General features: G+C 40.1%; 1 protein-coding gene across 1 annotated transcript; it reads right to left on the minus strand.

Moving 5' to 3' along the window:
• Positions 1-1,077: 1,077 nt before the first annotated feature.
• Positions 1,078-20,628, minus strand: PLCXD2 (phosphatidylinositol specific phospholipase C X domain containing 2). The gene is made up of 4 exons (XM_026058386.1): positions 20,529-20,628; positions 5,372-5,832; positions 3,872-4,113; positions 1,078-1,240 (listed from the first exon to the last, which is right to left on the minus strand). Exons 1-4 carry the CDS (start codon positions 20,608-20,610, stop codon positions 1,078-1,080), a joined length of 948 nt encoding a protein of 315 aa, XP_025914171.1. The 5' UTR covers positions 20,611-20,628.
• Between the last annotated feature and the right edge of the window lie 7,139 nt (positions 20,629-27,767).

A 27,767-nucleotide genomic window follows, 5' to 3' on the forward strand; every position in this document is an offset into this window, starting at 1 on the left:
AGCACCACTGTCTGCCTGTATGTGGCTATTCCTTAGTCACAAGTGGGCACAGGCTGAGAAAAATACTTCCACTGTAGCTGTTCTTAGCACATCAGCTCTCTGAGGGCAAGCATAACACTTGGATCAGATTTTGGAATTCACCACCACACTGCAAACCTCAGATTCGATATTCGGGTTTTGAGCAGTCCTTATCAGGTCCAATTTTTCYGAACAAACTTCCACTTAGCCCTCCTTCTTCCACAAAAATTATGTGCGAAAAGTTTTCCCCAAAGAAAACTCAATATATGGAAAAAACAAGTGAACAACAAGCAAGAGAAAGGTTGCTGGGCAGTTTCTTGAATGCCTCACAACAGAAATTGACTTGTGAGCTATGAAATTTTCTCCAAATTACCAAATTAATTCCAAACACTTGAACACGATTGCAGTATGTCCATTAAAGTAAAATAAAGAGGCCCAGAAGAAAAGTTTGGAGTCCAAAGAGTGTTCCAAGCCTTTGCATCTCAGGCCCAAACTACAGTTAGAGTATTCAACACAGCATTAATAGCTTGCTCTGAACAACAGCAATATTGTTTCTTCAAGCAAGTCGGAGGTAGTGCCCAGAACAGTGTAATGAATATAACAGCAGCTTCCAGCTGAAACCAGCTATGCCTGAGGTGGCCTGGTAAAACTGCTGCTAAGGGAGCAGCAGCGATCCTGGGTTTGAGTCCTGGAGTCGAGAAACAAGCAGGATGCGCACACAAAGACACGGTGAGTCCAGTCACCAGGGAGACACGTATGGTAACTGGGTACATCTGCTTCAGAGGCCAGCCTCGTGTTGGCAGGCACACAACACTACTGCAGCAGATGCGTGCATAACTTAGTCAAACATGTAGCCACAAAAAGCCATGCAGCAGCACTCAGACAGTACTTTGTGCTCCAGTCAGACCTACACATCAGTGAGAGAAGAGACCCTCCTGGATATGATTTTTACCACACTTCCTCTAGATTTTTTTTTTAAACAGGTTAAAATAGTTTCACTTAATAAAAAGTTTAGAAGAGTCTGAAGATCTCCACTGAGGATACAATGGGACACAATAATCAGGATTTAGTTGCAGATTCGTCCTCTTCTAAAAGAAGATCATTTAATGCAATAACTGTAGCAGCAAAGTCAACCAGCTCCACAAAGTCTGATGTAATTATGTTAACACCCATAACGCCTGGTTTCTGTGTTTTTACCCAATTCAAAATCATAGGCAGGTTCCTAAAGAGAATGAAAGAAAAAAAAATTACACATTTTAAAAGACACCCTCCTCTGTAAGCACTCTGCTTATTTTAAATATTACATGATGTTTGTGAATTATGTTAATAATATCACATTTGTGATCATGTGCTGACTGATCCCCGTGAAATGCAACCAGCCTGATAAGAAGAGTGCTTAACACGGCATGTGGTCATTAGATGCTAATCATTTGGCACAGAAATATTCTTCAGTTGTCAGTCAAAGTTACCATTCATACAAAACACACAAATCATGGACTCTTTTCACTGAGCAGACTGTGCTTCAGGATTTAATGCTGCACTACAATTTCCTCCATCCTGGTTTGGTTTTGTTCAAGTACATGTTGATGAAAAGCTTAATTACACACCAGCAGGACTTGCACGAGGACTCCAGCATGGCCCACAGGAAAGCTAGATCTGGCCCAAAATGATTCCTACCCAGCCAGAAGCCTTTGCCTTAGGAAAGGGCTGTTGGGGCAGTGCACTCTGCATTTGCACCAAACATCAAWTTTCAGCCTGTGGACCCACCCAGAGCAGTGGGATCAGGGAAATCCAACCTGCACTCTAGCCCTCAGCTCTGTCAAGGCTGAGCATCTCACCACACATTACTGTAACTGGAGAAGGGTGAGGTGTGTTAGGAGTTGTTTTAACACTACAGTGGGGAGAAGTCTCGGTCATTTCTTGGACAGAGTGCAAGTCAGGAGTCTGTACAAGCTTCTGTACTCTAATATGCAAACCCCAGGGATTTCAGCACAGTTAAAGACAAAAAATGACTAAATACAATTATGTACATTAGTACCATAACATGCATACAACATTGAGATGATGGCAGACAAGCAAATTAGTGAACAGAACAGGGACACCCCCATCCCAAAAAAAAACAACACACGCCACAGCTCTCAGATTYATGCATCAGCCAGGATGTGTAAACATTCATGCTTTAGCAAACACTGGCCTCTATTTTAATCTTTCATAGCTTACTTTCAAACAAGTAAGTGGAAAGGAAGGGGGCAGGAATGGAGCTACGTAAAGCTTCCTACATATCGGGGGGGGGGGGCAGGGGGGAAGGGCTAACAAAGTTTGGCTCTGTGCCAGGAATCACTGTTGAAACAAAAGAGCTTGGACATTCTATGAAATTATCTTACTCTTTACTGGCTTGAAAAAAACAAATTCAGTATGATCTTTCTTACTTTAATCATGAGACAATAGCACATTAAACATACAGTACACAGATATTAGTTGCACCCATGTTTTTTGTTTAAATAGATCTACCAACAATATATATTTAGACTTGAGCAGCAYATTAACAGCAAATGCCAGTCTTGAGCACCATCTAGCGTTTAATGCAAAACACAGGTTTGGGCAAAGAGCAAGCTGAAGAGAATACCTGAATAAATTGTGATAAATATCATTTGGATTTAATTATCCTTTGCTAGACTAATTTCTGTAAACAGGAAGGAGCTGAAGAACTCCATGGTTTATACTTCACCTAGAATTTCAGTACTTCTATCAACAACTTTTGTGCTTGCGGAATCACAACACTTGCTCTTTTTTAGAAGGGATTTTTAAGAAAATACATTATATTAACTTTGACTTCAAAAATAATACTGTAATTACTACTGAAGTGACTAGTGATTCTCCCAAAGGAACTATGAACTAGCTGCCAAGACAAGGATGTGTTTATCTTGCTTCTTAGTATTATGCTCAGTTGCTCAGGTGATCGCAATGACAGCCAGAACAAATTAAGCCAGTCATGAGCATCTGTACAAGTGTTATTTGGAATCTGTTATATCATTGTGTCACTAATGGCTTGTCTTGACAAAATAGTCAATATAAAATAGCAAGCCAGGAGACTAGATCCCAGCAAGAGTGTTATTTTGGCAAATAGGCTACAAGGTGATATCATCACAAAAACAATAATAATAAAAAATAAAGTTAAAAATCATATGGACCTGATCTTGGTYATACTTATGCTGTTAACGCTATTAAAAATTACTGGCATTCTGCACTACTCACAGCAAACTCCTCTTCTGATATTAAAAGGCAAATTGTGCAACAGTCAGTGGTAGGAGGAAAAAAAAAGATCAAATCACTCATTTTGCTTTTGGTGAAACAAAAAACCCAAAACACACAAGAAAATACTGTCCCAGGTCACATATCTTTGGCCATTACCAAAATTGCCAAATCAGACACGTACAAAAAGAAATGCAGAACTTAACCCAGAGAAAATGCAGCCTGTTTTCCTCTGTGGTACAAGCTCTTCTTCCCTAAATTCAAATCCAGCTAATTTGGAAATAATTATTAGTTTGAAGCTACAGGTCTAGCCTATATTTCATGAAATCACACTCAAAGAACTCCAGGTACCAGGAAATGCATTTATGCTTACACATATTATTTCCTGTTACTGAACGTAACTGGAGATAAAATAATTCATTATTTTTAAAATGACTGCAAACCGGCATCAGCAACAGTAATAAAATAAGACTGCATGCTTCCTAAAAGGTCATCAAGTCATACTTTTAAGTAAACATTTCATTGTTTCTTGATCACTCATTGCCTCTTTAATATGAAGGGTGTTAAGGTGAAAATCTGAGAGATCAAGACAAGTCCTTACCTATGAACAAGTGTATTCTTCAGACCACGGATTAGATGCCATGCAATAGTTTTCACTCGAGGCGTAAGAATTGCTTGAGAAACATGAAAAGTTCCATAACGACTTCGTTCCTCGAGAGTGGTCTCCAGGAACTGTAAGAGTTTGCGCACGTTGGTTGTGTTAGCCCATGGTGCTGGCATTTTACTCCCTGGCCACAGGAAGGGGTATTCCCGGTACAGAGGATAGTGGTAGAAAATGAGAACCTAACATAACACAGAAAAAGGAGAAGAGATAAATAAAAAAGAACTACTTTATTGCTGTTTTCTTAAAACAGGATCTTGCGCTAGTTTACACTTGTATGTTACTGCTGGAGCTAGCATAGCAGTGAACAGAAGACTAAGCAAAAAGAAGTTGCTCCCAACTCATGACTATCAGTAAATTTGTTGCACTATTAACCATGGAGAAAGAAATCATTTTGATTAGCTATGAAGACATGATTGCTTCAGGCTTCAAGGGTCATCAGTTTAAAATGATAAAGTTGCCAGAAGTACACTGAAGTATCATTCAAAGCATTCAGCTTAAAAGCATTTGAAAGCATTGTCAGAGAACATAACCATTTGTATGCAAAGATAAGTATTTTAGTTATCTTGCCGTTTTCTACATAACTCTTATTAAGTGGCTAAAGCATACTAGGCCGACTGGCATACAGTGGCTTCCCACTTGCATTTACTGAATGAAATGACAAAGCCCATCTTGCTGTCAGAAAGTCTTCTCTAGATAGAAGTCAGTATTTTATGCCTTGAAATGTGGTTCCTTATAAGGGAGCAGCACAAAGATGCAACACTTTAAATCCCCAAATTTACAACTAATTATTTTCTGCACCCCAGTAAAATTGAGGCAAAGCACTGACAGTAAAAGTTCAGAGTAATTTCTCATAACCTTACTTATTTTATAGTTTAAGAATTATATGCAGTCACTGAGACCCTGTTCTCTCAGTTTGTGTGCATGCATGCAAGCAGTTACCACGGACACAAAATACATTTAATCCCGCCTCTGTAAGGCTTGGATGGCAACAAAGGAGCCAAGAAATTCTGTATCAACTCTTAGTCATAATACAACTTATATGCTTCAGATAGGCTAAAATGACAGAATTTATCACATCCTCACCAACACAAATCAGCACAATGTGCTCTTCTGGAAAGAAAATACTTTTTGTAATAGGCACAGGCCCCAATTATTTAAGAATTTTATTATATAAATTATATAACTTAATTATTTAAGGAACATGCTTGGCAGAAGGACACAATCCAGCCACACCATGGGTGAAGGGGCTACACAGCTGCAGATTCACAGGAAGAAACATGCACCCTATGTAAAGCAGTCCCTAGTGGGCTTCAAATTACTGAATGTAGAAATTAGCTGTGTCCATAGGTTAATGCCTTTAAGTGGGAATCACACTCAGCCTTTCTATTTAGATCTTAACCTTTGGAGTTTGAGGACCATCACACATCCTTTCCCCACCTGGTGTTTCTTTTCCCACATGTACTGTAATGTCACATGCTCTACACATGCAATGGAACAAAGTTTGGATCCAAATGCTGAGCGGATCCTGTTGATCAAGTAGAAGTGATGGCTGTTGTCCATAGCATAGAAGTGATTGAAGTCCAAGAAGATGACTTCCTTGGGGTGCTGTCCAAGGAAAGTGTTAATCTCCATCAGCCCATCCCATACTTTGATGCCAAACAAGCCATGTATGAAGTAGATCTCCTGTCCTATTTCCCCAGGCTTGGAAGACACCCGAAGATCAAAGTAGCGGATCCCACCTTCCAATTGCTCTTTGAAAGTCAGGTTTTGAGTCACCGACCATTTCTTCATAATCTTTTTAACCAAAGAAATTTTGGCCAAACGTTTGACGGCTGTGGCTTGGTCTGGTGCCACAGGAGATTTCTCATCTACCCAGTAGCTGAAAGAATCATGTGACCCTAGAAACAAAAAACAATATTTAGTTTTAGAAAACTGATGGCCCCCCCACCCCTCACACATGCCGTATAAGGCAAGAAAGGTCCTACGTGCTTGGCAGGGACTCAGAAGAGATGTGCTCAACTCTTGGGTCTTTCAGGCTATCCTTTTACACTTTAATTTTCCTTAACTGTACAACAAGAACAATGCTGAAGGTCTTCAGAGTTTGAAATGTTTTCTTGTGCAAACTCCCAACATCAACACACTCCAAAAATCAAAACTGCAAGATAAATACTAGAAGTAAGAGGAATCTTCCTCCCAAATTCCCTTCTCCATTTACAATGTCAAGCTACCTCCAAAGCTTTCCCAGACCTTGGTAGATCACTGGTTTGAGACGGGACTCCAACTTTGTTGAATGAAAGAACCTAGGGCTTTTTTTTTTTTTTTCTCTCCATTCTACCCAGTAAATCCAACCATGACCTAATACAACAGAGATCTTGGAACAGATACCTTTATTCATGCGATAGACAACTTTGACAGACAGATGGATATGTATATATATGTGCATCACCAGTGTGCCTCACTTTAGCCCCAAGGTGGTAAATGGTTAGTAGTTTCAACAGCGGCCAAGGACTGGTTGAACTGAAAGGTGGCACAGTCAAGTAAGAACAGGTACCGTGCAGATAGACTGGTATAAAGCTCACTTCAAACAAGCTCCTGAACACATCTTTCACCTGGCAATGTCTTGTGGTGACCACAGATATGGTGAATATAAAACTCACCAGAAAGGTGATAATTGAAATTATCAGTCCTTGCCAGAGCACTCAAGTGTGCCAGACAGAAAACTCCTATAACACAACATGCATCTTTGCAGAGAAACTGCATCTCCAATATAGAATTCATGCTTACTAGAAAAACCCCCTCCAACTCAAAATTCAGTAGTGATTTAAAAAACAAAGCTGAGAAATAACACAAAACCTCCAAAATAACAGCAGCAAAGAAATATCTGTAGCTGAATCAAGTCAATGACAGTGAAGAGGAACAGAGCAGTATATCTCTGTATGTGCTGTAGCAGCCTAAAGCAAAAATGGGTGGGCAGAAGCTGATCTACCACAGACTGAAGTTTGCCTGGGATTTCTAGCCATTTACACCAGGAACAAGTATTCTGGCTAAGAAGATGCAACTGTCTCCAAGCGCAACTTCTCTGTGAAGCCCTGACCACGAAAAATACTACAGGAGCTCTAACACTCCTGCTTCCCTTTATTTTCAGGATAGCAGATGATAGCTACCCCATGGAGTCAAAACCCACCTGCTTCCTGCATGTCCACTTTGCTTCCCTTTCATCATCCCAAGGATTCTTGTCTCTGTTACTTTGACTATACCTACTCTTCCAAAATTTCTTTCTCTCTACCTTGGTTTGTGACTCCTAATGGGAGTTTTCTAGATTTTAAAGAAAAAGTTGATGAGTCTAGCATCTTTTACCTGAATCTTATCTGTGTATGAGTGCTCACTTGAAGACTGATGTATTTCCTGCCATGCAAGGTCAGAACTATAAATGAGATTATGATCTCAACTGGATTATTTGGTCAGGATTTTCTAATCCAGATGGAAGAACAGACTGTACACAAACCAAACATCAGTTTATAACCTCAAAGGCACTCTTTCCTGTGAATTTTGACTAACTCACTAGCAGCAAAAAGGAACTGTGAATATTTAGTTGTCCAGGCTTTACAGAAGAACACTAAAACTAGTTCTGAGCAAGTGTTTGTTTATTAAGTCTTTAAAGTCTTCACAAAAGTATGCCTCTTACATTGCTTTTCATTAAGTCACAAAGAGAGAGTGACAAGTAACAAAAAAAGCTGCTTTTAAAAGGTGTCAGCTTAAGAAGCTATTTAGCTACCTGTCACAGTAAACTACATCAAGAAGTAGCTGCCAGTTTGGGAGCGAAACCTGCTTTTCTCCTCCAAATGCATAATCCACAACAGAAACCATACTGCTAATAAGGGATCAAACATCTAATGAAGACATTTCAAAAGAAACCATATAACGCCCTGTTTATACTGCAAATCGCAACTCATGCGGATACTTGGCTTTTCATAAACCTCCCTTACAGCAGAATGAGCTTTTCAAGTATCCACAATATTTGGAAAGTAGACTTCATCTGCAAGGAGCTTTTCTTATCCCTCTGGAAAAAAAAAAAAATCACTTTGCACAAGGAAGAAAATTTTACAAAAATTAAATGAAAAGGAAAACATGTTTTCAATTCTATCCATTTTAATTTCTTCCTGTACTTAACTCACTGTAGAATTTACGTTAGAAAAAAAGCCATATGAAACATTTTTTGTTTTAACTAAGATTGTGCAGCAGTCTCCAGAGAACTCTGTCTACAGCCATCACTAGCATCATTATCCCTGCTTCAGACAGCATCACTGTCTGATAAATCTGACTTATGAAGGAATGTAATGACAATTTTACATGGCATCAAATACGTCAGTATCAACTCTTACGAAGCTTTCCAAACAAATCCAAGCCAAGAAACAGCTTGGTTTGATAAGTCTGATCACATACTTTACAGCTACAAAAACCTCTTCCTATTGCAGATTTGCTCATACAAGGCTCATTTAAGGATACAAAGAACAAATTTCTCCTTACGCTATCACAGACCAACAAAATTCTATTTATAGCTGAAGAAAACAATAAGGTAATAAAAGAACAAGCTGCATGCACACTGAATTATTCAGCACATGCTTTAAGAACTGGGCTTCCCAGCAGGGTAGCTATTTGAGAAACAGAACTATATGGGACATTCCTCTAGTTAAAGATGATCCTTAAACTCCTGCATGGTTGCTCTGCATTAAAAAAAAACAACAACAAAAAAACCCCCACACACACTAGGCAAATGGACTTCTCATTTACAATGAAGTCAACAAGTATACCTAGCTATAACAAAGTAGAACATGAGCTGGAGCATTTAAAAGCGAGCTATCCTCTTCACAACTGGTAGGGAGCCATCTCCTAAAAAGCATCATCAATATTGAAGCTGGAAAGGTATGACAGAAGTTCAAACAGATTCTCTACTGGTCATTGACAAAAGGCCAACCACAAGGAATATCTAGGCCCAAACAGGATCTGGCATATTTTTACTCCAGGAAGAGAAAAGCAAACTGAAAACCTGAAGCAACAGCACTGGAGACTTGTTGGGAAGGGAGGTAAGAGCTAGGCCACGATTCATGTCCATGTTTTATTGATCAGGCCCCTCTTTAATTTAAGATCACTGTGTTACATTGCAAACTCAGCCATGGCTTTTAATATTGCTTAGCTGTAATGTTAAGCTACATGCTAAACTCATCACATCATGATGCCAAAATAATCCCTGCCCCTCCTTCTGTCTATCTCCCCTCTCCAATTCCATGGCAAACCTAGACATTCTGTAACCACAGCATGAGTCAGGCTGGCTGCTGACCCAACACCATTTCATTTTTAAAGAGTGTAATCTAAACCAACCAAAGCCTGTACAATTTCAAAGGCAAAAGCAAAAGCCTACATCAGAAGAACAGAGCAGGCCAGTCCCATTTTGTTAGCAGCTTGATGTTAGAGCTGCTAACCATATCCTCAATTAAGGGCTAATGCAAGAATGTGTGAAGACAGTCAGATGCTGTAATGTTGCACAGCAACAGCGAAGGGGCTGGCAGTTGCTGAACAAAGTAAGAATTGCAAAATACACATACACAGGAAAGTCTTGAGTATGTAAGAAATCCTTCATGATCCCTCCACTGCCCAAGTTGTGAGCATCTCTCAAAATTATACTGATCTTTTTTTCAAGAAAGTTGTAGAAGCTCTAGAAGTCACATCAGCAAAACATTTGAGAWGATAGCCAACATCTTAATTGTAAATTATATCCTGTAGCGATTTAATAAACCCATTCCTTACATCCTGTTGATTGTGAGCCACACAATTAAAGCTGGGTATTTATAAGCTCCACCTTMCAAATTTACAGATGGGAGGCGGGAAGCACACAGAAGTCAAGAAACTTGCCTACTGTTGTCCTTTAGACAAACAGAGGCTAGAGCTCCATTCTAAATTACCTCAAGGGCATGTTCTTGCATCTGCAGCACACTAGACAGTGACTCTTCTTGAGTCGCTGTATAATGCCAATGGATTAACATTCAGACTACAATCCTTATGCAACTGCCTCAGTGACACAACATCAATCTGCTGCTCAGACCTTCCCAAAACCAAGCTATGCACAGGACGAAACAAAGGGATAATGATTTCCAACTGCTTCCAACAGGCCAGAGATGCATAGCTCAGGGAAGCAAGCTTATTATTATCCAATACAYGAGATTTAACCAGGAAAGAGTCCGCACTTTCAAAGGAAAAAGTTAGGAGGTTGCAAATCAGTCAGAAGCTCTTATAACAGAGTAACAGACAATGGCTGCTCTACTTTGGTTTCATTTCTTTCATCTGACAAAGACTGGAAGCTTCCAGGAAAGCAGTAACACCCCAGGGAATGCCCAGATACTTAGCTATCAAATGCTACGACATGCTCAGAATGGTATTAAGCAGGTATCTTTCAGACACCAGTTTGTTAAAACAATGAATAGCCCTCTTAATATTATTGCAGCAAGTGCAAGTGTGGATTCACTTCTATTCACACCTTCAACACCTTTTTTCCTCCCTACATTGATTTCTCAGATTAACTGTATGTTAAATAGATTGCTTTTCAATGCAATTTATATGTTAAACATTGTATTTCAGTGTTTGGAATGACTTTTTTTGTTGAAGTCTTTGCTAATTTCTTTGCTAAGAAAGCAGCCTTTTATCATCACATCTGCAGCAAAGTCCAACTTTCCAGTATGTCTAATTTGTCATGTTATTTAGTCAGAGAGTCAAATTAACCCATAGTATACCTCAAACAAATGACATTAGTCAACAGAATGTTATTAAGCCTTGAACTTCAGCAATTGCTAGCTGCATTGCTTTGTATTATCTTCTCTTCTGTTTCTGCATCACCACTTCTTCCATACACAGTCACAATGTGGGGACACRAATCAGCATCATCTTGTTAACCCAGCTGTCCTTTTACAAGCTTGTAAGTTTACCTTCAAGGGATATTAATGGCATGCAAAATGCAGAGATCTTCCAGCACAGAACATAGTACTTTTTCACTACCAATTATTTGAAAACAAAGTGATCCTCTCCTCTCCCCCAAGTTTTTGGGCACAAGCACGTTTACAGTCACAACATGAGCTGCCCTGGTTGCAAGGCCATGGACTAGTCAGAAGCAGTTAAAAACACTTCCCACAAAAACATGGCTAACCAAGAGACACTAACGAAAGCAGGACAACAGGAGACTGCATTTTCAGCAAGTTTAACTAGACCACAACAATTTGTTTTCATCTTTACATTAATGAAATAACAAAAGATGCAAAGAAACTCTCATGTGTCATGTTAAACATTCATAAAAGGCAAGGTCAATATACTGTACCAACCCATTAAAAGCATTACAGGGTCATTTATGGACAAAGAATCACCCTAGCTGTAATGACGCTAAACTTCTTAAAGCAAGCTTTGCTCACTAAACAAAGTATATTCCTCACGTATTAAAAACAACACACAACAGATTTAGAAGAATAAACATTAGATAGCCAAGATATCTAGAAGCACACTAATCAAATTTCAAGAACATGGGATCCAAATGCTAACAAGTTAAGGCTACCCCCTCAAACGTTATTCAAAACCAAATGCCCAATCTGTGCCAGAACTGAGGGAAAATGGGATAGAGAGAAGTGTTTCACAAAGCCCAAAAGCCCTCGGGATTCAGGTCATTAACAATCCAGATTTTCTAATCAGAAGATTAACATCTTAAAAGCCCTTAACTAATGAAAAGCAAATCCAATGATTCATTTTGACTTGCCCAGCAAAAGAGGAGAGGTAGGAGTAGCAAACATCTTATTGATAATTATCTAAAACTACCCAAATGAGTATATTTATATTTGAATAGAATCCTAAAAGAATCCTAAGTTATTTTTAATGCAGTCTCAGAGAGGGCAAAGTCTAGTACACACTAAATCCTCTTAGGAAAGCATCCTTCCTGTATCAGAGTACTAGACTGATTTCCCTCGGGGTGGGAGGTGGAGTGGGGAKGTAAATGGAAGAGGTGAGAAGAGAAAAGGAGAAAGGGACTACTTAAAACTGCTTCAGACACAATACCATATGTTAATTTGCTTTTCTTTCAAGCCAGGACAAACTGTTCAGCAGCGTTTGGGGTTCTCTCTATTCATTTTTTTTGCAGTTTAGAAATAGTTTTCCATTTACCACCAGTATCTTCAACTGTCTGCTTTGGGAAAGCAGCAAATGACAGTATTTCTTTACCCTTTCAGAGCCTGGACAGATCTACCTGATCTGAAAAGAAAAAACTTCTCCCCTTAATCAGCTCCATTAATTGGAATAGGAGAAGGAAAAAAACTTCTTACCTGGCAAAAGGTACTGGAGACAGATATCAGCTGTTGGGAAGTTTCAGGGGAAAAAAAAAAAATCATACAGATTTTCAAATCCTTGTATCTGAGCATCTGATAAACAACATGGACATCAGCTCCTCTTTAATCACACAATGACCGTGTCCTGGCCTCTACCAAGAACAGAGACATTTTTCCACTGGTGCTAGATGATACCAAGATCAACATAAACTTTTTTCTACTATGTTCACCAAAAATACTCACTCCTAAATCTTAAATATTTAAAATTACTGAACAACATTACAGTTTGGCCCACCTAGAATACTTCTGGCTTTTCTGTTACCTAAATGAGAAATCAAATATGTTATTCTGACTGGAAATCATACCAGCCTGGTGAAAGTAATTCCTGAAGACTACATAATACCAAATTTTCTATGCTCAGTTGGAAATTTCAAGTCAAACACTTTCTAACAACGAGCACTCAAGCCAAAAGGAAAACACAGGAAAAAAACTGATTATGAAAGAATGAAATTTCTTCATTCAGTAATAATTGGATTCCAAAAAAATGTTTACAATCCACCACACTCAGCATCTTCTTAGTAAATGAAACTTACAAAAAAGATTAAATCACTTCCCCATGATCAATAAATACAAGGAATTACATTATTTCCCTTATGGCTGAGGACTAAGACACCCGTCTTCCCTCTTTTGTGACCACTCAGAAATGCGTAAATCAAGGGYTCTCATCTCCCTGGAAAGGCTCTCTGGAAATTTTTCTTGTTTTCACTACACAGCACATTTTTAGAACCTTTTCTAGAACAGTACACAACCTGAAACTTTCACACAATACCAAAAGACAGCAAACATTTATATTGACATTGTGACTGGTTTTCTCTATTTGAGATAAAGCTTTAACGTGTTCTGCACTGATCCACCAGGCAGTGAAGTCTAGGGCACAGATCTTAAGGAAAAAAGTTTTCTCAATGAAAATAAAGGTCATCTTCTGTCTGAAGAAGTGTGGTGTTCCAAGAACAAYTTTCTTTTAGCTAAATAAACATTGGTGGTCCTTCAAACAGAGAAATCCTAAGATCTGAGACTTGCTTTGGGGGGAAACTTACGCATAGATTCAGTACAGATATTTCAGTACCCACCACCCTAATTATTAATAAAGGATGTGCAAAGGGCTGTTATTTAGGAATAGTGAAATAGCTTTTATTGGCTATTCTCATCAGTGTAGCAGCCCAGAGAGTCTAATAGCCCTTCACTAACAAAAATTGGTATTAGCTGCTATGACAAAGTAGAAGACCAAGATAGGTTCAACCTGAAAACTTTGCATTTACAAATCATACCCAACACTGGATTTTCATCATACTTATGAAGATGTTTTCTTCTAAAGGTTATTACCTCATTGGTTGATAGATGTCAACTTAATTGGGAAGGAAAATAAAGCTTGGTGAACCAGAACATTAACCTCACATTCCCTCTCTGAGCTTTAGCCCAACAGATGGCCTGCTTAGCTGATTCAATGATCCCTTTAATTAGGACTCTAAAGGAGTACTGTCTGCAAGGAGGATGCAGTCCCAAGCTCACCATTGCCTCTCCCTTCAGGAGGCACCTTCATATGGCACTCAAGTCCACAAAGACAAGAAACCTGTGGCAATAGCAGGTTCAGCAGCTTGCCTCAGAGTCATGCAGGCAAAGAGAAAACACATCTCCTGAGATCTTAGTGGCCGGCTCTTAATTGGACAGGGCTTCTTCCTCTTTTAAGAATCATTTTAATTTAGCTTGGCCAACAAGAAAGCAAGCTGCCAGTGGGACTCCTGCTAAATAACTGTATTGGCAGGAAAACAAAGTTGGCCTCAGCCTGTGGCTGGGGAGACGCTCAGCAGCTGTGCAGGGCTGCATCGGCCCTGGGCATTCCTTGCATGTCTGAGATGCCAACACAACCAGCACCTGGCACCTCCCAAGGCTGGGCAGTCACACTTCTGCTCAGCATGTTTGCCCAGAGCAGCTTTTCACCACAGGAAATGAACCGAGCTGGACCTTATTAGACACACCCCCTCCACGCTTCTCATTGCTCATTTTGACTTAACTACAGGCTTGGCTGGTAAGGCAGCTTGTCATTAAGACAGCCTGCTAGCTGTATTTATAAAGCTATGTTTTCCAGAGCTAAACCATTTTGTAGAACTCCTATCACTTACTAGGTTTCTGCCTCGAGTTTTTCAGGCAGTCTTTTTGGCAGGGGAGAAGAGCAGCATGTTGTAGTACCAAAAGTTTCAGTCACTGTCATACTGACATTCCCAGGAATTAAGTTATTCATGTTTTTAAAAGAAGTATGCATGCATGGTTTTTTTTTTTTTTTTTGGGGGGGGGGAACAGGGCAGCTTGGGCAGTGTTGAAGTTTGGAGCAGAAGACTGCCATTTACTATTTTAGAAGGCCACAGACACCCACCTTCAGACATCAGTGAAAAACAGTAAAATTAAAGACACTAACAGCTATTTTAACTCTCCTCAAGTTCTGATAATCTTTTAGTTATGAGACAATACTATTTTATTTTTATTAAAAAAAGCTTTTGGAAATGTGAAACTCCACTTTTTAATCAGCTCTAGCTACCTCTATCCCAGCATCCTATTGGCAATTCTCTGCAAAACACCCAGTCTGATAGCGACAGGAACTGAACCACATCATAATTGCTCTGCATTGCTTAGAAATGAGATCCTGGTTATCCTTTCACGTGCATTCAGAGGAAGAACTAATACACCAGCTGGGATTGATAGAAGATGATAAAAAGGCTCTGTACACTGTCAGAAGCAATTACTAAATAGTTGTCCTACTTCCTCCTAGAGAAAGGCTGCCTAAGCACTCCACACAAGCAGAACACCCTGCCTAGCGTTACACACAGCTCTATAATGTTGACAGTATCTGTGAATGACTGACTTCTGGTGGGAGAAAACTTTTAGTGTTTCCAATCAACCTCAAATATATCAAATTTTATGTACGACACAGAAGTATTCATATTTCAAGATTAAAAAGAATCTTACAACTTAGGACAAATACTGGTGTGAAGTGACTACTCTCTTAATATCACATTTCAACATGCTAAAGTGAAACATTTTACTTTTCCAAATTTTCTCCCCAGTTTCAGCTCATTCTTTTCTAGAAACACAATACAAATTAAAATTAGTAATTCAAATCCTTACCTAAGGGATCATAATTTGCTCTAGAAAATAAGGGAAAAGGAGTCAGCCTTGGGAAAAACATCCCCCCCCCCCCCCCCCAAAAAAAAAAACCCCTCACAGCTGACCCTCCTGAACTGACCACAGTAGAGAACTTATTCAGAGATATGGTTTGTTCAAAAATTGCATGTATGCCTACCTGTTATATCAGCACTCTTGATTATTCAAAGATAGAATACCCCAGACAAGATTAAGTAAATGCTGCACATTATTACCATGACCCATAGGAAAACAGAATTGCCTACTCTTCTGCTCATCACATTCATCCAGCACCATTGTGCTGTGAATTATCACTGTGCAAGTACAAGCAAGAAACAGGTTAACTTCTCTGGGAAATTTTTTGAAGAGCTGATTCACTTAGCTGGAAAGCAGACTAGTGACAGCATTACAGCTTTTTCTGCTGTTCCATTTCTCAAGGGGAAAAATAAGAAAACCAACAGATGCAAATTAAAAGATAACCACAGAAAATAAGTGTCAGAGTTGTACATTATCTCATATGACTGTCTAAAGCAAATAGCACAAAATGAAACAAGTACTATGCAATACCCTGTCAAGGGTCATATTCATACCAGAAATGTTTTCAAGAGTTCATTTTTTAAACCTACATTCAAATTGGATTAGTCTGGAGTATAATTAAGAAAAAACCTCTGAGTTTCATATAATGTCACAACTTGTTGAAGGTTAATTTTGTTGAATATATTGTCTACACAAAAATTGATGACATTTTAGCTATTTGATATTTGCTGATTTTTGTGACACAAGATTTCTTCTCTAATCATATTGCACAGGAAACCTTGCTTTTTCCTTGGATGGTATTATGCTGGTTTAGAGTTCAGCCTAGAGGTTCTCCAATAGAAACAACAGAGAAGGCCAAACTCAAACTGATGACAACCAAGCCTTGGAGGAGGTCTCCAAATAATTTCTCAGAAGACTGCCTCTGTTTTGAGCACAGACTTAAATCAGCCTATAAACACCATACTGGTCTACCTAATGCAATACTTGTTTTAAACACCATTTGTTACCAGCTAGTTCTAAGAATTGAACTAATAACCAATGACTTTCTCTGTCCTCAAGTAGCATGTTTCACAAACCACCCAACAACTCATGGAATAACAGGATAGTTCAGGTTAGAAAGGACCTGTAGAGGTCGAGGCTACTTTTTTTTTTAAAGCCATGAAAAAGCAGCTCCAAAAGCAGAACTATTTGCAATAGATGAAGAAGCAGAATTCTGCACAGATATTCTTAATTTCATACATAAAAGTTATGATGACTTAAACATAAGCTGTTTCTTTTCTCGGTGTATCAATTATTGCATTTTAATTAGTCCCTTCCCATGCCAACATTTTGTCCCATTTGTTTTTTTTTTTTTTTTTTAAGGGCAGACCCTTTTTATTTTCAAATGTGGCATTTGAGAGAAGTGCAACAAAATAAAAAAACCCACAAAGTTTAAGGGTTTTGAGTGCTAACTTTAAACAAAATTTAAACAAGTTTTGGGCTTTCCAGTGCTCCAGCACCTTCACCAGTCTCAGATCTCTCTTCCTACTTACAAAAAAAGAAATCAGGAAGAGGGAGCGAGAAGAAAAAAAAAAACAAAAACAAAAAACCCCACCAACAACAGCCAGCTAAGTCCCTTTTTGCAGAGGCGAGAAGGAATGCATCCAGAAACAGACAAGAACAGGTCACACCTGTCATACACACACAAATGCATTGTGCAGAGAGCAAAATGCTTCTCATTTGAACTGAAGCCTGCCTTTCACACCCCTTTGGAGGATACCATAAACCTTCATTGCTATTCAGGGTCTCTAAACAGGTGCCTCAGCTGCAACCTGTTTGGACCACCCTTTCCTCCCCTTACGCACTGCTGGTAATGCCTCCTTGGGCTCCTGTAAAGGTTGCTTTGTCAAGCACCACACCAAAAATCCACTCATGCAAAAGAATCGTCGGACTAAAGAAATAAAATAAGAAACCCCACAACTATCTATCCATTGCACCTTTTCTTCTACCTTACTTGCCCTATTCACAGATTAGATGAGATACACGCAGGAAAGGAAGGGGTTGGGGGGGAACACATTAATTTTCACTACAAACAAATCCACACTGCCTGTGTTTTCAGAAAACCACTACTTATTTTATAAGCAGTGTGGCATTACTGAAACAATGATAACTAGTTTTCTTGGTTCCTCTGCTACAAAAGCCATGCTGCCAGTATTTTAAATGAACAGTGACAACACATTTAACACAATCACCATCACAACCTTCTGCAGCCAGAAGTTTTATAGTCCTGAAGCYGCTGCAAAACAAAAAGCTGCTTTGCTACTGTTCACTAAAACAGAGAATGACAATGACAATTTCTACAAAAAAAGTTCCAAAATTTGCAGTCAGCCTGAATTTTAGATTAACCTTGCACTTCCTTTCCATCCCCTTCCTGCTCAAATGAATATGGTTACAGAATTTGCATTTGCTAGCATCTTGGAGGGAAAAAAAATAATAAAAAAGGTGTTTCATTTGATTTAAACAAGGCATTCTGAACTTTTCTATTTCAGGAGATACAGAACTGGGTGTTGTGATATCTCACAGGAGCTGCGTATGCTCCTTTTTCAGCTGCTTCAGATGCCATTTGTTCATCTCTWTTATAGAAAAGCAGAAAGTCACTGTTTATAGGGAAACATATCAGCACATCCTCTATAAAACACGTACCTGAAGGGTTCTGACAAGCTTTAAGACATCACTGTGGAAATCCAGCCTCTACCACTRATGACCAGAGTCAAATATCCAGTATCAGAATGAATGGCCTATAGTAACCACCACTAAAACCTTCACTATTGACATCTGCAATCAATAACAGATTCTTTTTGCCATTTACAGACTGAAATTCAGCACTATTTCTAAATAACTTCAGGGTCATCATTCGTCTTCCTCCTATCTCAGTATATTTTTCTGTAAAGCAAAGGTGATGGCATTTACTTCTATCATTTTCTTAGATGAAATTGCAAGTTGTCTGCAGGAGCTAGGAGTTGCTTTAAGTTCAGCTGGCAAAGCAGCAAGATTTTATAAGTAATTACAATATTTTAGTATCTTTGGTGTAACGTTATACACTGGGATATTTCGTAACTGTGCTGTATTTCTTTTATCTCTGACAAGTCATACATAGGTTCTGCTATAAAAGACATTTTCATTTGATAAATTATATATATAGGCTGAATCATCTCTTCCACTAGTCATCTGAACCACCAGCAGTTAAGGTCAGCATACACATACGTTAAGTTTTCTCCCTGTCTGCACTGAGCCTTATTTGACAACCTCGGAAACATCTTCTAGAACTTAATAAAGAACTTGTAAAAGAATTTCAGTTTGTACAAAGCACAATGCTACCCTTGAAAACATAGACCAGCTAGAACAGATATTATCACTGTAATTCACCTATATACATTTGGATTTGTTCAAGCACTTGCATTTCACTTAATGTTTTACGTGTTTACTGCTGTGGCTACTCTCTAGGATTGTATTTGTACAGGTTTTTTTTGTTTTTTGAATCATTAAAACATCTCTCAGTTGGACCAGTTGAAAAGATTAGAGATTCACAGCTGTTTTTACAGAAGACTAAGTCCTTCCTCCTCTCCTGCAACAGAGGGGTTCATATTACTCCTTATTTACAAATAACTGCTGAGACACCAAACTTGACATGTTTGCTAATTTTGTCTTCCATAGTTTTTGCCTGAACAGTTATTCAGTTAAAAACAAAACAAAAATAAAAAAAACACACCACTTCCCAGACAGTAAACTTCTCCTGATTAGTAAACTACTCCTAATCATAATTTAGGGACTAGCTATACAAAGGGCTACTTTGGGATATCCCCAGCATTTACACATTTATTCTAGGGCAAGACCATCCTGTTCTACTTTGAAACTGGATTATAGAGAAACAAGGATCTCACTCCCAAAGACAGATTTTTCCATATTAATTACACTTCAAGCAAACATCCAAGCTCTGAACCCCAAGCATAAGCAAACATTTCAGTAGGTCCTGCAGTAAGAACAGTGAGAACACATAACACAAGATCAAAATGATTTGATCCAAGTATCTGCACAAACTTTACTAAACCATTTTGTGAGCAACGTCCATTACTTTGGCACATCTTCGACTCCATCTCCTCAACATTGGTCCACGTATTAAAAAAAACAGTGCATTTCTGTGTAGCACAGTGTTCCACTTACCTGTTAGAAACCAGCTATGAAAAAAGGGAAAATAGAAAGCAAGTTTTGGTAAAGGATTAGAGAGATTTAAAACACACACAGATCACTCTGTGAGCAGGAAACTACTGTCACAAACCAGAGTGGTATTAACACGCGACTGATTATGTGGGACTGAAGAGTCACTTTTTATCATGTCAGAAGTAAGCTTTCTTCAAATTCCACACAAAGATAGCTGATATTTAATTCAATTATTTGGAAAATACATCAGCGAGACAGCAAAGTTTTCTCGGAACAGGCAGTTTAAAAGAAATGGGGGCAGACCCAACCACAAGAAATTCCAAACGGACTTAAGCCCGATGGAGCAGCACAAATGGAACTGTGACAAATGCAACACAGCCAACACCGCCAGCTTGCACTCTGTATTAGAAAGCTGATCTCAGTCTATTTAAGTTCCCCCTTTCACTCAACTCCCGGCGGCTGAAAGCAGCATCTCAAGGAGAAGAAATCCCAATGGCCCCGGAGGGCCAGCACCACCGTGGCGCACCGAGACGTCCCGCCCGGCCCAGCCCTCCCCCTACGGCCGCAGGCCAGAGACCTTCCGATACAACCCCATCAACACCCGCCCATAAACGGTCGCGCCCGGCACGGAAATAAACCCAGGAAAGAAGAAAGCTGATGTCAACTCCCGGTTTTTTATTTATTTTTTATTTATTTTTTTTTGGGGGGGGGGGGGAATGCGGTGGGCGACTCCTGCGCAGAGAGCGAGACAGCCCCCTCCCTGCCCGTCCCCAACGACCCCGCGCGTCGCTCGTGAAGGCGGAGGCCTCTACCTGGGATGGCGAGGTTGGAGAGCGGGTAGGAGCGCAGCGCCGCCGGCAGCRACCCCATCCAGTCCGCGTTGCTCTCCACCATGGCCCGGGCGGGTCGTCGCCGCCGGCCCCTAGCGGCCGGCCCCAGCCCCGCGCCCGGCGGGCTCATGCTCAACACCGGCCGGGGCCGRAGCTGCACCAGCCCAGCCCACGCCCGGCCGCGGCTGCAGAAGCGGCCGGACACGGCCGGCGCTGGCACCCCCCCTTATGTAACAGGTGCGGCGCGCCGCTGGGCGGCACCGCCCCGCCGTCCCCCCGCCGCCCATTGGCCCGGCCCGGCCAGGCCGCGCGCCCATTGGCCGCGACGCCTCCAGGGGCGGGGCGGCCCGGCGTGGCCGTTAATGTCCGTCTTCGCTCACAGAGCGTGCGGTGCGAGACGTGAGGTCGTTTGTAGCCGGTGGGGAGCCTGGGTTTGTCCCGCCTCACACTGCCGAGCCTCGGGCGCGCGTCCGCGGCCTCATCCGAGCCTCGCAGGTCGCGGCAGCGCCGCCGAGCCCAGTACAGGTAGTACGCGCCTAGCGGCGTGTCGGACGCCGGCCCGCAGGTTGCGCAGTGTGGCGGTACCCGCCCTGCGGCTCGTCCTCTCTGCCGCTTCTGGGAGTCGAGCGAGGGGCTCGGCACTTGCAGGAGCGACCCTGATTCAGGCTGAGTTCCCCCGGCTGCAAGGCTGGGGAAAGAGTAGGAGATAGTCCTCTTTTGGAAGGACGTAGTGCAAATACCAGCAAGATGCACGGGAAGCCACCGGCTGGGGGATTTCCATCTCTTCTCATTGGAAAACAACTGGCTGCTACAGACCTCACACAAGCAGAAAGCCACGTGGAAGAAAGTTAGGAGTGTAAAATGGACCTTCACTTTTCCATTAWTAATCTGCTTTACCTGTATATTGCAACATTTTGATCTATCCTACAAACAGAGAAATAAAGCACAACAAACTTTTCATTTCAGCTCTTCCTCTTTACTACTCATATTACACTAAGGCATGTATTATATCCTTTGATATCTGCAAACATTTTCCTGCCTGTCCTGCTCTCATTGTATCATCTGCATGTGAGGCAAAAATTAAAAAAAAAAAAAAAAGCTTCTGTATGACTCAGTCCCAGGAAATATGAGCCATGGTAGGTCTGCAGCAGTTGGAAAAGCCTTACCCACTGCTTTTCTTTTCTTTCTGCATCACCTAATTGATGAAACCTGCACAGCATCTGTCTGTGTTAGAGCAAGGGACAGAACAAGAATCCTGTTGGGGTCTAGAGCTAATGTCAGCTAAGGGTCCGATGTCCTCTCACTGCATGTGGCACCACGTGGGAGTTTTACATTTGTAATCACATGAAGTTTAAAATCCCTTGAGCCAGCTGGTTCTCTTTTTGCTTGTTGGTTGCACCAGCTGTGAATTTTTGCATCTACCCAAGACTTTCTATTACCAGACTATGCAGTAATATGCTGGCTGTGTGCACGCTCATTTGTTCAGGGTGCCTGTGTATGTGCAGGCATGCACACACACACACMCCCGTGGCTACATATCCCATGAAAAAGTTTAAATTCTGATATTCACTCTGCTTCAGCACTGGAGAAGCTACCCCCAATACAGAGGGCCAACACTGTGACTTTACACATAAGAAATCAGTTCAGGAAATACAAAAATTAGGATTGCAAGCATCACTTTTCTTACCAGTGTTTTTGTATGGGTTAAGATAAAGGGCAAAAGTCAAAGCAAACAGGTTGTTCCGAGTTGAATGTCAACAGGTTATAAGCAATTTATGAACTGCAGTGGAAAGATTTAAGGAGTAAGATACAGTACACTCATTCCCTTCTATCTGTTCTTTCAGCAATTCTGTTTCCCTGACATTCTCACACACACAGGCACAGACACTGTGCCTTACATTTCACCTAACTGTCATGTAAAACATTTTGTCCAAAACAATTTCTGAATTTGCTTTGATACATGAAATAGATCTTATAAGATCTATTTTTCCCCAGGGCATTGTTACATGTTTTCGAAGGATAACACTTTGTGAGCAAGTTCTCTTCCTAATAAAGGACTGCTTCTTACAAATATGTACAAATGAATTATTTCCATTCATATAGGATTCAGATATGACCAGGTATACAACACTTAAATCGACTCCATCACACGCTAATGAAAAAAATATTGTTGCTCTAAAGATAATTTTTCACTGTCAAATGATAACTTTAAAAAATGAGTACTGAATACTAAGGGCATATATTTCAGAAGTCCTTCATTTTGTCTGTAGAGAAGTACTTTTTTAATTGAATAGGCATYTTTCATTTGACTTATTAAAGTACACACATTAATCATAGAATGCTGTCATCAATACATGGTGAAACTGCTAACTGAACTATACATTATAGATTAAGTATGTATAAACTTAATGTATGTGTAAATACATGCATATTAAGTATGTATTTTCAACTAGTACAACCAGAATCTATATCTAATTTCATAAATTTGCATTTTGCTTTTCAAGCAAGCTGACAAAAGCTTCTTTTAGGGCTTGGGTATTCAACAGTTATGGACTATTGGACTATACTACACTATTTTGAAGTTCAGTTTCAATAACAGGTTTTCACACAGCGTTCCTGACACTCAAGGAGGAACAACAAAGAACAGGTTTGGCATGCATTCAGCTCTGCTCTGGAGCCCTGCTCTCCCTTCCAGTTAAGACTGTCTAGTATACTCGCCACTGATGTAGGAGACACCAGGACAGATATGTCTATTCAAACACATACATATGGGATCATAAACATTTTCTATGGTAATTAAATTAATACCTTGAACTGAAAGAAAGATCATCATGTGGGAACACCAATATTTCCGTTAGTTGCACTCATGGTCCAAACCCCTGCAAGTCTATCTTCAAATGCTGTCACTGTCTTATTCCCACCATCATAGCTGGGAACCTCTCAGCAGACCAGTGCCTGTGACCTTAAATAGCATGGGTAACCATGAGGGTTTTGTAGTTTTGCTTTTCAGGATGGGAAAGCTTTTCAGTGCCAGGGTAGCCATTTCATCAAAGCTGGTATGTCCTATGGGACGTCTCTCCACCATCTGGGTGCTTGGCGTGCTACTCCACTGTGGTTAATAAAAATTTAGCAACTAAAGTTGTGGTGTACAACAAAAATTATTAGGGGTGATTGCTAACATGGTACTCTTGATAGTATTTTTGTCTGACCCCATCTTGCATTTGCCATCCCTCAGATGACATGAAGAGGATGGTGTGTGTATGATGGACAGCAGGGTCTGAAGAGGAACGGGTGGTGAAGGGGTGCGCTTTGCACTGGGAAAAGAAGTCCAATCACCACTACCTTGTGGTTGGTGTAGCCTCTGCCGCAAAAGTTGGTCTTAGCTGTCCTCTGCCATCAGATCAGCTAGAAAAGAGGGCGCTAAAGCCGGAGGAGAGTCTCAAAACTATTGCCTTCACAGGCTTCAAAAAGTCTCTGACCCTTTGCTATCGAGCTATTCTAGTGCCAAGACATGTGGCAGCATCAGGGCACTTCAGTGCTGCCAGAAGCACAGTGACTTCATTCTTTGTTCACAGCTAGTTTCAGCATCTCCACGCCATGGCACGTAGCATCAGTGCACCCTGGCTGCCACAGAGATCATTTCTAGAGCTCCACGCTGTAAAGGACATTTAGGCTGTACAGCTGCACCAACTGCTTGAAACCCAAATGCTGAGAGAAGGGGATGTGTCCATTTGCTACTGCAAGGTGAGACTTCAACTGCAGGCATCAGCCACAGTTATTTGCCAGCAGTAACCACTAGAAGAATTTTCTTACAATCCAAAACCACTTCTCATACTTTCCTAGAAATGAAGATCACTAAATTGCTTGTTCCCTTCCCCAAAACCTCAACCTTTTTCCATTTCCACAGAACACTCTAATTTTATTCTGTAATCAGTACCAAATTCTGCAGTGATGTACATTAATTTTGAGGGCAGGAGGGAATAAATRTGCATTTAATGATATGATTTTATTTTCCACAGCCTGAACCCACCAAGTATTTAGGGTCTTGTCACTTGAGACTGTTCAAATGCTCCACTTTGAGCATATGTTTAAGCAGCTGCAAAAATGAATGGCTAAGTAGACAGTAAAGGAAGCATCATACGATCTAAATTTTTCAATTTTATATTAAGGTCAGTATAAAGTTGTGTTTTCCATATTTCTGGAGCATTCACATATGAATCATATTCAGCAGTATGGAGGGCCTGGCTGCAGCTTTACTGTCCATTCTGCCACAAATTATATAGCCATGTTTATGTCTTATTTAGATTTTACTAAAAGAGCTTATCTACTCCCCTGTGTCTCCATGCAGAGTACAATTCAATGTCATGGACACCCCAGGCAATCCAGCAGCTCAAATCCCATTCCCATGCCCCTAACCCTCCTATTTTCAAATACCTAGTAAAAAGATTAGCTGTACGGATCAGGCTGAAGTTGTTAAAAGCCCTAAGAGGCATATGTTTTTCACTGTTAGCTAATTCCAAACACACAAATGTGTTTTATTTCAGCTTTCAGTAACACGTGGCCCTCAGGTTGCCCAATATAGAAATATAGCCAGAACAATGAACTTTTCAAAGTGCACCTGAAAACAAGTTGATAACATCAAGTGCTACAGTAACCTTAGCCCTTTTCTCTTCTATCATATGAATACTCTAACACATACCCCATTATTCAACAGGATGCATTGCTACCATTTAAAAGCTTTCAGTTARTGTTTTCAAAATCCTCCATTCTAGTCCTAAATCTACTGTGCCATGTAAATTCTAAATCCTTACATGCAGTTTATCAGCAGACTATAGACCAAAATAGTTATTGAAACAGGTTCTATGTTACCTACCTATTTTAAAGGTCACTTTGCTACTGATGAGAGGAGAACTGCAGGAATCATTCTCACAGAGAGAAGCTAATTGCTCAACATTTCTTCTAAGTACACTCAGACTCTTCCAAGCTGTTCATTACCATTTTTACCCTGACTGTAATGGAATTATTTAACATTTAAAGCCATCAGACACACTCAATCACAAAGCTCTGCAGACATTATTGCATTTAAAATATTGCTTCTTCAGGTGCAGTAGACCAAATAATGGTGTTCATTTCCCATTTTATATCAAGTCAGAAAAATACTGTGACTATCATAGCAATTTTTATATTTCTTAAGACCCCTGCAAATACTTAGATATCTGCTATATATCTTTTTTAATATTGACTTCCCTCACCTTTTTTGTCCACCATTCATTCTCTTGGTATCTGTTCATATCAATATATTGCTTGCTTCTCCCTTTCTCTCTCTTTTTCAGTCTCTCTCTTTCCCTCTCTCCCTTTGTTTGCTTGTTTCTTTAGGCCAAGCCCTTGCATCTGTGAGTCATCTGTTTGACAATAGTGAGCTATTCAATACTTAATTTACACCACATGAGGGGGTTTCAAACTGTGTAGGATGCCAGAGTTAATTTGGAAGTCCTCCTGTTTGGAAATGAACCAGCAAGCAAACAGATACATTTTTTTCCACTGATTAAAATCTTACTGGGGCAACCTGGTACAGGAGACTTTAAAAGGAAACAGATGAAACATCATACACTAGAACACAGATGGAAGAGGAGTTTTAAAGACATAACCTGATGTTCCCTGAAATCAAATAGTGTTTTCTGGGGACTTCCCTGAGCTTTGTCTTGTCTGTAAGGAATCATTTAAAATATAATATGATTTAATATTATTTCCATTAAAATCTCCTTGGACAGGAGAGCAGAGCTTTTCAGAAGCTTTCCTGGGCTTATTGCTTATTGCTCAAAGTTAATTGCAGAGTCAGAAAGAACTACCTACTAAAATAAACAAAATTAAAACATTTTTTCCCTTAAAATACCATTACTCCTGCAGTTTTTGTATACACAGTTCTTTCTAATTCTAATGTTTGCTTTTTATAATATGTGATGGCTTAAAATCCAACCAAAATCACATAAGGTAACTAATACCCTTTTCTAGGTAGCAAGTAATATTTTTGTACACTGTTCCTTAAAACAAACAGATAAATTAAAACAAAGCTGCAAAGTTGTGCAAGGCTTTCCACACAGCTGGAACAAGGAAGAGTCCTACCTAAAACAGAAAACTCTTTGGGTCTGTGCCAAGACAGGCTGTTTCCCCAGGAAATCCCAGCTGCTAAAGCCTGTTATAAGCAACTGTTAACTAATTAATCCACCTCTGGGATTAATCCACAACCTGCGCCCGGGCATCGCAACAATAGGCCATAAATTAGACTGGAGAGCACAGTGCAAACAATAGCGGTGCTCATTAAATAAGCAATCCAAGGTTAATTAATTTACAGGACAGAAAGGTGCCATGTAAGAAAAGTTACACAGTGCTGTGTTTTTTTTTTTTTTTAAAGACACACGATTTAGAGGGAGACAAAAGGTATTTGGGAGGATTAATGCTTAGATGCTTAGTGGGATGTCTGTCAGGCACACCTGTACCTGGGCATCCTCTAAGCTCACAGCTGTCCCATCAACTGCCAGAGATGGAAGCAAGGCAAAGGCTCAAGCCACTTTTGCTCTCCCCCAAAAGAGATGAAAACCACATATACATAAACATACATTGCTGCTTGGCTTTCCTATATATCACTTTTAGGTCTGGATAATTTACGTATAAAGGACCATATGCAGCAGATACAGATAATTTCACAATATTACACTTATGTTATACATGACCTCAGATTCTGACTCAGGTCTGCCTTACAGGTTTTGCTTTGCCATGGATTTGCATTTAGCAGTTTAACACTTAAGTCTTTTCTAAGAAATCTTTTCTATCCCTATGCAGCAAGCTTTGAACACTTGGCTCTTATAAAACAGCTTTTACCTGGTATTCACATAGCCATCTTCAAGCATCTGATAATTTCAACTTTAATCTGGGCTGAAATGTTTACAGTGCTCCAGGGCTAATAGAACCCATGTCCAATCTGAATGATTTAAACCCACATATGAGGGCAGCTGATGGCAAAAAATAATGGCTTGGAAGGGTTTTTTTCCCCCCTTTAGATTAAAGCAAGGAGTAAATTCTGAAGCTAATCACAATTCCTGAGTAACCTTATGTGTGTGCACTGCAGTCCCCTGGCATGGGCATTTTTATTTATGGAAATATGAGAAAAAAAAAAAAAAAAGAACACGGCCGACACCATCATCATCACCATCATCAGYGGCG

Source organism: Apteryx rowi, unplaced genomic scaffold, assembly GCF_003343035.1.
Source record: "Apteryx rowi isolate R43461 unplaced genomic scaffold, aptRow1 scaffold_146, whole genome shotgun sequence".
Taxonomy (NCBI): domain Eukaryota; kingdom Metazoa; phylum Chordata; class Aves; order Apterygiformes; family Apterygidae; genus Apteryx; species Apteryx rowi.